The 15526-nt window shown below is 37.2% G+C and overlaps 1 protein-coding gene across 23 annotated transcripts in view; it reads right to left on the reverse strand.

The window, feature by feature from the left end:
* The window catches only part of PTPRD (protein tyrosine phosphatase, receptor type D), a 1188396-nt gene that overhangs the window by 278217 nt on the left and 894653 nt on the right, over positions 1 to 15526 (reverse strand). For all 23 annotated transcript variants that reach the window (XM_017732862.1, XM_017732863.1, XM_017732840.1 and 20 more), the window contains one exon: positions 7932 to 8099. In XM_017732862.1, coding sequence (XP_017588351.1) covers positions 7932 to 8016 — 85 coding nt within the window. In that variant the 5' untranslated portion in view covers positions 8017 to 8099. The remainder of the gene's footprint in view (positions 1 to 7931; positions 8100 to 15526) is intronic.

A 15526-nucleotide genomic window follows, 5' to 3' on the forward strand; every position in this document is an offset into this window, starting at 1 on the left:
ATCCCCACAACCCACTTCTGCCAACTCTCCTTGAAACTGAAAGAGTCTCAGCCTCCTCAGTCTCTTCTCACATGGCAGCTGTCCCATTCTCTGGACCATTTTAGCTCTCACTGAAAGCATTTTATCTAACTCAGTTGTGTTTTCTTGAGATAGGTATATCAGACTGTATTCTAGTATGTCTAGTATGTAGTGCTACAGGTGCACTAAGGTTTATACCATTTCCAATGATTTCCTCCTCTTCCTTATTTCCTCAGGTAGAATTACTCATAGGTTTAAAACTAGTTCTTTTACATTAAAAAAAAAAAAAAAAAAGAAACAAATGGATTCTCTTTGTCACTTCTGTAATGAGTCTAGCACCTTGTTTACTGTCTATAAAATGCATCAGATCTGAATCTGAGACTATTCAGATATATAGTAGCAAACTGACATTTAAGTACACTGTTTCAATAGTCACAATGTAATTGATCACAATTAGCCACTACCATTAAACTCAAATTTATTGAGTAAAGCTCTCTATTACAATTGATAGATTCTCAGAAGAAAGTATGTATCTATCAGCTGAAATAAGCCTTCAGTTTTATAAAAAAAATTATTACCAAAGATGATAAAGAATTTTTGTAGTCCTGAATCTGTGTTCTTCTCTTCCTTGCCTTTTCTCCAGTTTTTCAGCAACCACTGACAAACTTCCACGCATTATTGGCCTCAATGTGCCCTTATCCGTAGGGTTAATTTGCGTTTTTATTCATATTCATTCTACCTTTGCTTTTCAATCAAAAGATGTTAGACCCTACAACCTCAACTTAACACAAGGAATTTTTCGCACACACAAAAAACTTGCTTATTTTCAAAATCTAAATTACGTTTAGAGATACTGTGCACTCTTCGTTGCTGGTAAAATGTGTGCTGTTTTACCAGAACAGGAGACCCAACTGACTACTTCTCTTTTCAGTCCAGACATCACCTGCCCATATTCTCTACAACTATTTTACACATTTTTAAGTGTATATGATATTCTTGGATGGAAAAAAATGACACAGGTAGAACTTTCCTGGAAATGCCCATAATTAATTAAATAGGTTATAAATAAATTTCTTATCACTTTCCCTTATTGTTTCTGCCTCCTTCTTCAAAATTGGATGTATTAAAATAAAATCAACATCAGTGGAAGCTCTCTTCCATCCACATACTGGTCCTGAAGTGGAAAGCACAGAAAGCTTTACAAAGTAAATTAAAAATCAGTTCTTTAGTAGTAACCAGAACAAAACTCTACCCACTTAGATTTCACAAAGACATATAGGTAAAGAATTTATATCCCAACAGAACAAATTTTAAACTTCTACTGAGTTTTCTTCCTGACAACAGCTTTTTTGGGAAAAGGTTCTCAAAATTTATGTTTTGTAGGAATTTGAGAATGTGGTATGCATTGTGAAATTCTATTCTTTGCTACGACTTTGCACAGCAAGACCATGTCCAAAGTGTTTACAGTCATGACCAGATTTTCTTGTAAACTGAAATGACCGTATGCCACACATTTTCATTTTTACAAGTAATTTCATATTTTAATTGTCTTTTATCAATATATTTTCCTCAATTATATAACATGAACTTTGTAATCAACAGACAAAATTCTACAATCAATTTTTTCATAACATGTACCTTACAATTTTGTGTAATTCAGTGAAAGACACAACAGCAATTTGTACACAACTTTATGTTTCAACCTATTTTATAGCAATTTAAAGTCAAGGTGTAACTATTCTCCACATAGCTACCTTTAGAAGGAAGCAATCAAAATAAAATAGCAATTTTCAAATTAATTTATATCAATAAAAAGTCATGCAAAATATTGTGCACATTCACAAGAATTTGAAAAGATTAAATTAAAAATTATTTGCCAAATTATTTTGAATAAATATGGCTTCAAGCAGACACTGCTTAAGCCAAAAGCATCCTATATGTATGTTATTTTGGGAGGAGGGGTTTACTGAAAGATAGTGTGGACAAAAGTGAATGGTGACCTTCCTATACACATTCAGATATTTTTAATTTTCTAAAGATGTTGTCAGAAATTCACTACTGAAACAGATGCTACTAGCTCCATATTTTACCTCTATTTCAGCCAGTGAAGGCTAAGCTTCAGACAGGGGGGAAAAACACTGTAAAACACCACAGCAGTTGTGCTGTGTGAATGTAACCTAAAAAAACCCCAAACAACTAACATTTCTGTACCATTGTTTCTTCTTCCTTTTCCCCTAAGAGCTTTCCTATATTGAGATTACAATATGTACTTCTAGTAAACTTTTGAAGTATGCAGACATGTTCTCAAGCAATCTAGCAGACACACTGGAATTCACTGCCAATTCTGACACAGGAATATTAATGACTCACATTCCTTTATCTGCCAGTGGTCATTACTGATGCAGCAGGGAATTACACACAGTGAGATAACTACCCATACCGTAGTTTCTCCAAAAACACTTGCTGTTGACAGATAACATTAATCTAAATAATGTGTGTTTGTCCGACTCAGTAAGGCCATTAAAATACCGTTCCCTTATCTAGATTTTTGGGTATCTGGGAAGACTGGAGACCCTGGATTTTCTGACTCTGGTTTTATATATGCTCAAAAAAATTCAAAAGATGCAGGCTTTTCTTACATAGGGGAACTCCACTGCCTCTGCAATCGGACAGAAGCGAAGTTGCCAGGGCTTAAAGGGTTCTCGGACTTCCAAGCTTGCAACTCAGCTCTGTTCAGCGCTCTGCTTTTGGGAGGTAGAGGTTTACAACTACCTGAATTAACAACAGCTCTGCAAGATACTCCGCAGCAATCTTCAGAGCTGCAGAGATGTACACAGAAAAATGTTCAGAAGAACCATTCTGCAGCTTTCTTCAATTTTTCCTGAAGTTCAAAACCCTCTTGATTTAATCCTGAATCTACACTTTACAAAATACACACAAATCTTTTGCTCATATTACATTTCAAAATGTTTTCTTATGTACAGATTTGGAGATAACCAAAACAGGTTCTTAAAAATTATTGAAACTGAAAAATTTTATTCCTAAGGCGTTCACAATTTTGCTGTTAATACTTGATAATTTACCCCAGGTTAAACAGATATAGTGGTAGTTGTGGCTACTCCTGGAACTAAGTTATTCAAATTTGTTTCAATGTAAGGATTTGAAAAATATAGGCTGGATAAGCCCTGGCTCATGAAAAGAGCTGTATTACCTGTAGTTTCTGCAGCTAAGTCAGTATGTTTGGAATGATTGCATAACGTTTGCATTTTCCCTGACTCTTAATCTCAACTATCACATTTATTCCAGAGCCTTCACTTTGCTGCAGAGCAAAATGATGCCTCTAGAATGGTTTGGTATGACTAGATGTCCCACTTTCCTCTAAAACTAAAACTTTAACTGATGGGTCATTCACTTGACGTATGTTAATACCATATTTAACAAGTGCAATATAAAATTACTCTTGCAACAGTATATACCAATTTTCATCAAATCAACTGAAAAATGTCCTAGGGTTGAACTGAAGAGAGCATATCAGAATTCCTGAAAAAAAAATAATAGAAAATTGGAAGCTTTCCCCCCTCCCCCAAAAACTCAATTGATACTTCAACTCTTGCATATATCACCATTACTAAAAAAAAAAGGAGATGCAACCAAAGGGCTGTATCTTACATGGAATGCATGCTATCAGCACTAAGATAAAGATAGATGAAACTGTGAAAATATACCAATAAAGAACAGAAAGATTTTATCTTTAAGTTTTTCTTGTCACCGCCTGTACTTGAAAGCAATAATTGAAATTACCTGTTCAAAGATGTTGGAGTTTGAATGTAATTCTAATCTACTTTGAAAAAATTCAGTTCTAATTATCAAAGGTACATGTACAAAAAAGTAAATAATTTCCATATTGGGCTTCACTGCATGTAGTGTTTATGAACTTATTTTGGAACAGTGGGGGTTTTTATTATAAACCATGTATGTCCACTTGTAAGGCTTACTATAACATAACTGGTTTCAGTAATTTAATTACTTTGAAAGATCTGTGTTACAAACTTAGTGTTACAGACAAGTGCGTAGAGAGAAAAATTCAACATGGACTGCATTAATGTGTTTCAGCTAGTTGAAAAACTTAAAAAGTTCTTAAAGAGAAAGGGTGGTATTAGTAGGGAAAAACACACATGTTCCCTAAAAAGCAAAATGAAAAAATAAAGTGAAAAACCAAAAAAAAATACAGAGGAAAAATTGGTTTCCATTGGTACTAAATTACTGTCTTTACATCCTGTTAAATAAGAATTTGTCTCAATTACCCCAACATCTGTTATAAATAATCACTACCCTGTCAGAACTAATCCTGGCCTAGAGATGATGGTATGATGATACAGTGGTTACCTGCATGATGGTAACTGTCACAATATGCAGTAGAAGCCAGAGAACAAACTAAGCATTATTCACATTTCAAATAATTGGGAATAGAAGCAATATACAACAAACACATTGTTTTTAGTTAGTATTTGTTTGCTTTTTTACTGTCAGCTGCAAACACTTCTGCTGAAGGAAGAGAGAATTGTTGCTTCTCTCCTAAAACAGCATCTCCAAAGAAGTAACAAAAGAAAAATGCCAGAGCAGAAGCTATGCAACCAAGAATGAAGGAAAAGCACTAAATAGACAAAATTACTGGAATGCAGCAGAGAATTTGAAATGCTGGTGATCAGGCCTTTCTCGGGGTAGAAAAGGAACAGGACACACAAAAATCAACTCAATTACTAAAAAGGAGGACGGAGACTATCTGCAGAAAATATTTGATTCTATTAATACAAATTAAACTCTTATTTTTCAAAAGTTGGAATACTAGGAAAAACCAGGAATAGGACTTTTGGAAGAATTTTATATTTGCTTTATTTCTTTGAGCTCAGTGACCCTTGGCAAGGTCAGAAACAGATAATAATGTACCATATTTGATGTATGAGTCTCTGAAACATATAGGGTTATTGTTATGAAACAGATGAACCTGCATAAAGCTTCTGGATTGTTACTGTTCTGTCAGTTTATGTTAAAAAAACATGAAAAAACCCAGTACCTTTCTTACGACAAACAAAGCTACGTTACTAATATCTCAGCAGATGTGGTGAAGCATTGCCATCTACATCACTGAGAACAACGCACCAAATGAAAAAACACTGTGAACTAGCAGATTGCTGTTCCCCAATAAAGACTAACGAGCAAGTACTTTCTTTCCTCAATGTAAGTGTGCTTAACTCTTTCTTAGTGTGCACTGAAGCTACAAATACCAAACATAGAAGAAAACATCTAAAAAAAGACTCACAATTCGTGAGATTTTTCACTTCTTGTGTTTACAAGTATCACATCATATTACTAACAACAAAAGGTAAAACAGCAAGGTTAGCTTTGCCACCTTTCAATTTTGCTTACTTTTCTCAGTCAAGCATAAATTTAGTTGCTGGATTAAGAGTAAGAATCAAATCTAGTTTGCACACATACTTGGCCTGGTAGGTTTATCAGCCCATGCCAACACATTTCAGTGTTTGGGGTCTTTCACAATGATTGAGAAAAACAAAGGTATGTCATTGCCTACCTCAGCTGTGAAAGCTGTATCTAAAATGTAAAGTACTAAGGACTGCCACTGGAAACTTCTTCAGTAGCATTAAGCTGGCTTGCTACTTGGATCCCACTCACAGTAATCTGACAGCGACACTGGAAGGGTATGATGAGTTCCTTACCCATTTGCAATTACACCAGAAAGTGTACAATGCAGGGTCAATGTTTAGATATACCTTCTCTTCTGTAGTGCCTTGATGTTGCCAAGACAAAAATAATGGCAAAAGAAGGAAGGCATGGCCTCTACAGGGTGACAGAGAAAAAAATGAAAATTTTTTTTTGTTCCCTTTGGCTCACTTTCTGTGTCCTCTCCCCATTAAAATGAAGTAATGTGGTCCGGCCACTCTTTGTGAAGAATTTCAAGAAAAACTCTAGGTGAAAGTAGGGTCTGGGACCTTTCTAGAAAGGGCAGTACAAAACAGGAGCAAGAGTATCTACAAGAGCAGAGGGCAGAGCAACTCCAGCACAGCAGGAACTTTTCTTCAAGTGAGAAGGGCTAATCATGGAAGAAGACACATCTTTCTGTGTGTCTGCATACAGAAAGCTCACAGATGCTGTCCTATCTCTCACCCAGGCCATAAAATAGCCATGTCTGTGGAAATTCAGTGTGTCTCCCAAATAAAGTACTGTGCATACGATTAAAATGTGACTACATCATGACTCTCAAAGAAACTGGTAAGAACATTCATTTACCACTCACAGTATAAATGCAATATTATGTGGAGTCACATAAAATATATATGACACACAATTTTATTAACACCATATAATGTATACCAATTGTATAAATGTATATAATTATTTAAGCAACTTAAAAGCTGGTGCATATTAAACACTTATAATAATATATAATTATATATATCTATTTTATAATAAAAGAAGAATCATAATCTCATTCCGAGGGAAACTGTCACAAAAAGCTGATATTTGGGCTTCTTACAACTTTTAAAATAGGCGGAATGCTACAACTGCAAAACTATCCAGCATATGGGCCCACTTCCCAATTAATTATTTGCTGGCTAAAGTGTTAAAATGTCCTTGGCTTCACCTTAGACACAATCATCCCAGCTGGTCATTATCTAACTGGAAAGGGGCCAAAGAATCTCAGCTGTCAGTACACAACAAACATACGTGTTTTGTCCTTTTTTTCCTCCGTTTACTTCACTTTCATATAGCTACACTTAAAAGAAGGAAAGCTTATTATGCATGAAACTGAAAAAATTTTGTATCTCTTTTATTGCTGTGACTCGGCATACCTGGAGTGCAGGTGATAAGTGGAGTGATCAGGAACTCTTCTGTATGTGTTTATTGAGAACTGATTCATCCAACCTTACTAAAGCTGATGCTATTACTCTGTGTTCCTACTTAATTTAACAGATGTGTGAAAAAACACAGAAGTCTTCTAACACAGAGCTGAAACAAATTTATTGATTAGTCATGTATCTGCATAGCGTCCGGACATAGGACATTGAGGGAAAATATCCCTCAATGAAATGAATGTTAGCAGTCAGCTTGTAGCCAATCTGAGTAGTCAGCTTGCAGTAAACCTGCAGATCAACAGGTGGAAAGCAAATGGCTTTTCTCATTTGCACATTACTTCTGCAAGACGCCACAGGAAAGCTGGGAGAAGGAACACATGTAAACAAGGCAGACCTAATGATTTCCTAATTAAAAAGGAGATATTATCTTCCCATTAATAGATAAACTAATTGACCAAACTCCAACAGTTTCCCTTCAGTACAAGTAAACATAGGTGCCTTTCCTCACTGAATTGTCACATGATTAGGCCAGCCACTACATTGTCAGTTCTGCTTGATTTGTTTGGATACTGTACTCTGCGACAGCTGTCGGAAATAATACATTAGAACAGCTGTTGCACCAGTTACAAAGGGACTGGAATTTTAATTGGACTGGATATCAATTGGGAGGGGGATGTCTTTTTTTTTTTTTATTTAAGTTAAGACAGAAATATTCAAAGAATGACAGATGTCTTTAAGGTATTTGACCAATGTCTGGTAAGAAAAGCTGGTGCTTGTTTTGATTGTATAACTTTGTGGTAGTAGTCTCCACCATCTTAGCATGAAGCTCTCCATGCTTAAGAAAACGGGCATTAAGAAGAACAGTAAGGAAGTTGCATAAACAATCCTTTTCAAATACTGGTTGTGATCTAGAGAGAACCTTGCAGTTTTTTTAAGAATCACTCAAAAGGAAACTCATTCTGACACTCTTAGTAACCACCAGCTGAAAACAAAACTATTCATGATGGCCAACACCTAAGCATAAATGAATAATACACTTACTTTCAGCATCAGCATAGAGTAGCAAGCACAGGAGCACCACCATTGGCCTGACTACGTGCATCATCCGACAGCGTGGCACCAGCATGCTTTGGCAGCCTTGTTCTCACTGGCTTAGAAGCCACTGCGAGTCTGTCCAGTCTGAAATTTCAGATGAAGTATTTTCAGAGCCTGTGAAAAGATAAAAATACAATTAGCAAAAATAGGCCGGACTTTTCCTCTTTCATTTTTTTTTTTTTATGCATTCACAATTTGAGGCAAAACTATTTTAGAAGACAAAAGGGTAAGGCAGAAAGGAAAAGAAACATTATTAATTTCAGGCTACTTGTATATACAAGAAGATCCAAGACACGGCGTATGTTTGCACCGCTACAATATATTTCTTAGTGTACCTTTGCCACACGATCAAGCAACTGTCACATCCTGAATCTTAATTCTATTCAACATCATCTTCTGAACCAAAGAAACTAGTATTGTTGATGAAGTTAAAGACATCACTGGAAATGATGTTGCGAGAAGGTAATCAAAGCAGATTAGGTATCCACAATAAATCCACATGCAAACAGGGAGTTGATGCCCTGGCATCTGGTAAGAGTAACACTGCAAAATCTACTTCAGGATGTGTTATTAACATACTTCATAGTTCAGCGACTTTCAAAGGTTAAAATTCCCATCTTGATTTCCTGTACGTATCTGCATTATTCCTAATAGTAAAACAGAAATCTGGCATTGAATAAAGGGCTGAGATCCCAATTCAATCCATCTCATTTATTACAATTCATAATTGAATATGATACAGTGGTAGAACTGCAGTTCAGGTACCTGACTTGAAAAAAGAGTGCCTTAGCCTTGTCCAAATATGCCACGCTAATAGAAATTAAGGAATATAAAAATATCTTCCCCCGCAGACAGGAAATACTAGAGATATCCCTAAGCAGCCTGACATTTTCAGTAAAATAACCTGAAATGCAATTATACTTTCTGAAGGATCTGCAACATATAAGCTTTGCTAAGTTTGAGACCACCTTCTTCATTACCACACAGGTGGCTTCCATGCAGTAAAGATGAAAACCAAGAGGGCAGAGAAAAAAGTATACTAATTATCATTCCACTAAATAGATCTTACAGTTTTGTGGGTGGCATAAAGAGCCCATTTTCAGTACAGGGAAACACTCAAATGAATTTAGTCAAGGAAGAAAAGACATGAGCAGCTGGTAGAAATCTATGCTACGTTATGAATCTCTTTTGTAAAACTATCTTTTCAATCAGCTACTGCTATCAAAAAACACAAGCCTAAGAAATCTTCATAGGCAAAATGCTAAAGGCACCAGCTCCCCTTTCATCGCTACCATCTTCATGCCAGCATTTCAAATGACAGCAAAGTCCATGAGACACCAGTCCTGTCGGACTCAATTTGTGTCTGTGCAAGCGTATCAGAGCCAACTGCTGTGTAACGATTCCAATGCTATCACGAAGATGGAGATGTATGAAATGTACTTTCATGGAAGAAGTGATTTTTATTTTGCTTTTTCTAGAATGCAGGAGTTACAGGGGAGCCCTGAACTATCTCTAAAGGCAGCTCACTTAAGAACAAAACTATCTTTTCATTAGCACACAACCACATTACCTGATGTGTGAAGGTGAACAGAGAAATGTGGTGGGTAGTCCCCTACTCCTTTCAGGGGAGGAAGCAGAGAGGAAACAATACTGATTAATAAGGGGAGCAGAGAAGGGGGAAAAATGGTGACCACCAAGGTATTTGTTTTACACAACACTTTTTTAATGGGGCACTGGAGATTATTTTCATACATTTCAAGCACTCCCATCAAAGTATTAAATGTGGCAGCTAACAGGAAAAATACTACTGTCTGCTTAGGTAAAAAAAGAATTTAAAAAACTTTATTATCCTGATATGTGAATATGCATTTATCCTCTACAAGCTGTCTGCAAATGAAGGGATGTATCACAACACCTGGCAAAAAACAGGTTGAGGAGAAAAAAGAGCTTTTTTTTTCCTTTTCCTTTTTTTTTTTTTTTTTTTTTTAGTTTGACTTTCAGAGGATGCCATCTCTTTTAGTCCCAGCTAATACATCAAAAAACCTCACTGTCCCTGTTACGTTATCTGTGTGAAATCTCTGGATGACTGAAATTTGAACCAACAGCTTGAAAAAGAAATGAGTGAATACTCATTTTTTTACTTTAAACCTCATTCCATTCTTTCATTCTAAATGCTCATACAGCCACTTGGGAATACTGCACTCATTGTCTCTGCTTTGAAGGTAATATTCATTATCACTCAGGTCATGAAATGAAAGCCCTCAGTATTCCCTTTCTTGGATGTTTCTGAGAATCATGGCTTTAGCTAACCTGATAAACACACCAAGGTTTCCAGGAGACCCTTTGCTTGTTGTTTGACCTCCCTCTTTACCTGCTTAGGTGTGCGAGCAAACTTGTAGTATTTTAGCTCAAGGAAACAGAAGCACTTGAATAAAGATGACAGTTGAGTCATTTTTCTTTCAAGTGAGTTGAAGATACACTGTTAATGGAGGTGTGCAGGTGATAGGCTGGTAACAGAGAGAAGGAAGCCAAGAGATATTCAGGTGCTATCAAGGTTCTCCGCAAAAGTCTGCCTTAGCTTCACTCACAAGGAAAACAAATCTTCAGACCCTGCTACTAACAAGTGTACCAACACTGAGATGATATCATGTGGTATGTAGGTCTGTACTTGGCTTATTTGTGAAAACTAACATGAAGATGCAATTCCTTAAAAGGACTAAATGAACTTATCAACACAACTATCAGCTTCCACATCAAGCCACATTAGTAGTTCCAAAGTGAAAGGCTCATCTAAAGCATTATTAATTCTTAAATGATGTAGTTCCTTTCCTTTTCTATTTCCTCCTGACGATGGCTCGTTACATCCAGAGTGTGGTACCAAAGACAGTGAAAACACAAACAGCACTTGCAGCACCAGGTTACACTAGCCTTGTCATCAGAGGACCAGTACTTACCTTGCAGAATTAATCCTGAGTGAGGTACTCTCTTAGCAGTCCCTATTACAACATTCACACTGCACCAGGGCAGAAAGATGGGGCTTCTCCTTGGTAGAAGATCTACCAAGATCTAGAAGAATAGCTACACAGACGTCGACAGTTCTTCAGAAAAAATCTCTCTTTATGAAGATTTAACAAAAGCTGTTTTTATTTTAGGTGAAGTGCTGCATAACTGCTGTATTAAATAACCAAAAATTACTTTTCCAATATCTCTAAAAGAGCTATCTATGAAACCAGGTAATGCATCTAACAATAAGTAAGAGGATAGATTTTCCCTGATTAGTGGTATCTATTAATAGGCTCAGTAAAAGTGCAGATGTGCAGCTCTCCAGAGTGTTCAATGCAGAGACAAAAGAGAATGCTCCTCAGTAGGAGCAGAGCAGATGATAGTACCAGGGCATGGGCATGTGCACCAATTATCCTCAAAAGGATCAAGTGGGTGAATGAAACATCTGAACACCAAAATGCTTCCCTGCAGTCTGTTTACTTTAGCAGCAAAAATAATCTTTTAGGTGCTATCATGGTACTCATAAGATGGTTCCTGCTCCAAGACAGTTACAGGAAATGCATACCTGGGGGCAAATTTTAGAAACCAAAAAAACCGCAAAAGTAAACACTAATTTTTTTTTTATCTGCTTGATTTTCCATGCCTGAATGTGCATTTAAATGCTTAGTAACACAGAAATTCAGCTCAGCAGGGAAGAGTTTTCAGAAGACTTGAACACGGACAAAAAAGAACTCAGATGAAGGAAGACACATTGCGAAAAATAATGAAGCAAACAGTAACTTAGAAAACTTTGGAAGAAAGGGATTATGAAGGTGTAAGAGCTCATTTGTGCTACAAACAGGATTTCTGGTTCAGCTTTTCTGAAGTTTTAAATTGTTCAGAGATAGGATTTCAGCTGATGGTAATCTCTGATTTGTCTCAAGTATTTCCCATAGAAATCCCCTATATTTCCACATAGGAAAGTAACTGGATACACCTTAATATTAAAAAAAAAACCCAACCAAACAATGGTGTTTCTCTAAGAATACACAGCAGCAAAGATTAAAACAGAAGACAGTGCTGAAATTATCTTTCTACACTTCATTCATCACATCCACAATTCTGAATTACATCCATTTCCAAGCCACAGATTTCTAACACCATGCAAACACAAGAGAACAAATACAAAAAACAAATTTCAAAAAATATTACTAGAACTAGTGATTAAAAAAGTGCAAATACTTCCTGTATTTGCATATCAACCATGATCCCTACTTAAAAAAGAAAATAAACAAATTTCATGGACAAATCCTGGTTGCAAAAAAATGACAGCTGAATCATTACTAGAAAGAACAGAAAATAATGTATAAAATTAATTCTCATAAGCTCTTTAATCAAAATCGATTCAGAAACACCTTTGGGTAAAACAATGTCTTTTAAAGAGAATTAAATGTATTTTCCAAAGCAATGAGGGCAACTGGCAGAAGCAGAAGTTCCACATTTTGCTTGCTCTTTTATTGATTAAACATGATAAATGTTTTCATAGTTGACCTGCTGGGAAAGTTCCATGTTTCATTATGCTTCTATTCTTTAAAAATTCAAAATGCAAACACACGATTAAGGGAATTTAAAGGACAGCTGCGCTGAGTGTCCAAAAGTTTAGTCTTACCCGTCTCTGGATAACAATACACCCTAATGCTTGTCTGCGTCATTCCCGAATTTCTCTGTTACAGTTATTCCAAGATGAGTGAGCACCCATCCGTAAGAGTAGGTTTCTGATGTCATGCAAGCATTTGAACTACATCACTATAAAAGCACAAATGCATTGCAGTGATAGGTGGAATTCTGCCTACATAAAACAATTTACGTATCAGTCTGACTCTACACAGTAATTCTATGTTAGACTTCAACAAGGATTCCTCTGTAACCATCAAAAACAGAGTGGATTTTTGGCAATTGAAGAAATACATAAAATTGTTAAGTGAATAAATCAACTCAACAAGAGCAAAGTACCTTGAAACCACACCACTGGGATGTTTTTCTCACATAGAAAGTTGTTTAAAGGTTCCTGGTTTTTTACTTACAAAAATACTTATGTTAATATGGAATCTTAAACCATACACAGAAAACCTTGCATAGCCTGATCTTTATACAGCTTCAGTTCCATTCTAAATTATGAATTAAAATACCAATTTTAAGTTGACAGGTGTCTCAATGATTACAAACTTCTGCCATCTTAGTCACTTTTGCAGGTCGTAAGAACTTTTCATACATGTGATGCAGAAACAGTTCATTAGAACATTGTCTAACTTCTTAACTTTGTGCCTTTAAATAATGGCTTGAGAAACGAACTTTGTGCTGGCAGTGGCTGAAGTGCTGAGCTGGAAACAGTCTTTCTAGACAAAAGCATAGCATGTTATCTGTCTATGGATATTACAGTTATATATTGTTGAGAATCTATGGAAATAATTTAAACCCTGTTACAAAGTCACAGATATTGAGCAAACAAATGAAACATCTTCCACTAAGACTGACTTCTTGCCTGAACAAACACAAACTTTGCTAATATCCCAGTCTTGACTCCGGTAGATTACAGTAACCCTGAAATAGTCCTGCTCTGACTTTGCCCATATGAGAAATTAAAGAAAGCAAACTCTATTTTGACACTTGTTAAAATAAAAATCAATAAACCTACGAAAAAGCCCCCCAAAAAACCCAAACAAACAGACAAACGAACAAAAAAACCAAACCAAGTGAACAAAAAAGAAGGAAGGAATAAATAAAAGAAACAAAACAAAACAAATGCCAAAGAAGACAGGACAGACAGAGAGACAGAAAGGGGGAAAAAGAGCAGCAGCTTCGAAACAAAAAGGAGCTAAAGCAAGTATCTTGGCTACTCTGTTATTTTATTCTTTCTTCGGCCATAGAAGAGAAACAAAGTGAAATCTGTACTAAGGGGTCTAGAATCAGCAGGTCACTCACTAGCGGTGTCCTTCAGGGATCAATACTGGGCAAGGCCTACTTGGTATCTTTACAGATGATTTGGATTAGGGGGTTGAGTGCACCATTTGTAAATTCACAAACAACACCAAGTAGGGTATGATTGTTGACTGTTGATCTGAGGGAGAGTAGGAGGGCTCTGCAGAGGGATCTGGACAGGCTGGATCATGGGCTGAGGCCTATGGTGTGAGGTTCAACAAGGCCCTTGTGGGCTGGGTCCTGCCCACAACAACCCCAGGCAGTGCCACAGGCTGGGGCAGAGTGGCTGCAAAGCTGCCCACAGGAAAAGGACCTGGGGGTGCTGGTGCCAGCAGCTGAACATGAGCCAGGGTGTGCCCAGGTGGCCAAGAAGGCCAATGGCATCCTGGCCTGTACCAGCAACAGTGTGGCCAGCAGGACGAGGGCAGGGATTGCCCCCCTGTACTCGGCACTGGTGAGGCCACACCTTAATCCTGTGTTCAGTTCTGGGCCCCTCACTCCAAGAAGGACATTGAGGTGGTGGAGCGTGTCCAGAAAAGGGCAGTGGAGCTGTTCAAGGGTCTGGTGCACAAGTCCTGTGAGAAGCAACTGGGGAAGCTGAGGCTGCTTAGCCTGGAGAAAAGGAGGCTCAGGGGAGACCATATCGCTCTCTACAATTGCCTGAAAGGAGGTTGTAGCCAGTTGGGGGATCAGGCTCTTCTCAAGAGGACAAGAGTAAACTGCCTTGAGTTGTGTCAGGGGAGGTTTAGAAAGGATATTAGAAAAATTCCTTCACTGAACAGGTGGCAAAGCAATGGAACAGTCTTCCTTGGGAAGCCATTTGAGTTGCCAGCCCAGGAGATACTTAAAAGACATGCAGACATGGTTTAGTGATGGACTTGTTGCTACATTAACAGTTGTACTCAAAGGTCTTTTTCCAACATAATTTTTTCTAGATTCTATGACTCTGTTGTTTCCTCTGAAACCTGGTTTAAGAACAATACAATTACTGTGTCTATGCAAAAACATTTACAGACTCATTTCTGTCTTAGTTGTTTGCCTCAAAATAACAAAAAGTGAAAGAACAAATCAGTAGTAGTAGGGTATTTGTCATAGGCACTTTGTTATTCTTTGGCTCTCTATTACATGAACAACACTGGAGCTGTGCAGCTACCGCCTCTTAGAAGAGGCTAAATCTATGAGCGTGTAAGCCACATACAAAAACATTCATAGAGCTACTGTGCCATATACCACATACTCATCAGACATTCCCAGGAAAAGGGTCTCCAAAACCAGCTTTCAAGCAGATGCTCCCAGCAGTCTTACGAAAAAGCGCAACTACCAAGAGCAGCTAGACTCTACCATGAGCAGCTGAGTTTTGAGACCACAGTTACCGTCAGAGGTGGCATCTGTTTGTGGCTTGCTCCCTCACAGAGCTAGGTATGTGGATCCTAACATCAAGAATGATTCTACAGCTCCACTGCTATGCACATGACATAGACATGTTAACAATGCTCATATCTAAAGAGCCATCTTATTTTCAGAAGAAGTTTGCCCTTTCTGTATCTTTTTCAGCAGGCAAAAGGCAAAAAATCAAGTTT

Source organism: Corvus brachyrhynchos, unplaced genomic scaffold (genome assembly GCF_000691975.1).
Source record: "Corvus brachyrhynchos isolate BGI_N302 unplaced genomic scaffold, ASM69197v1 scaffold194, whole genome shotgun sequence".
Taxonomy (NCBI): Eukaryota; Metazoa; Chordata; class Aves; order Passeriformes; family Corvidae; genus Corvus; species Corvus brachyrhynchos.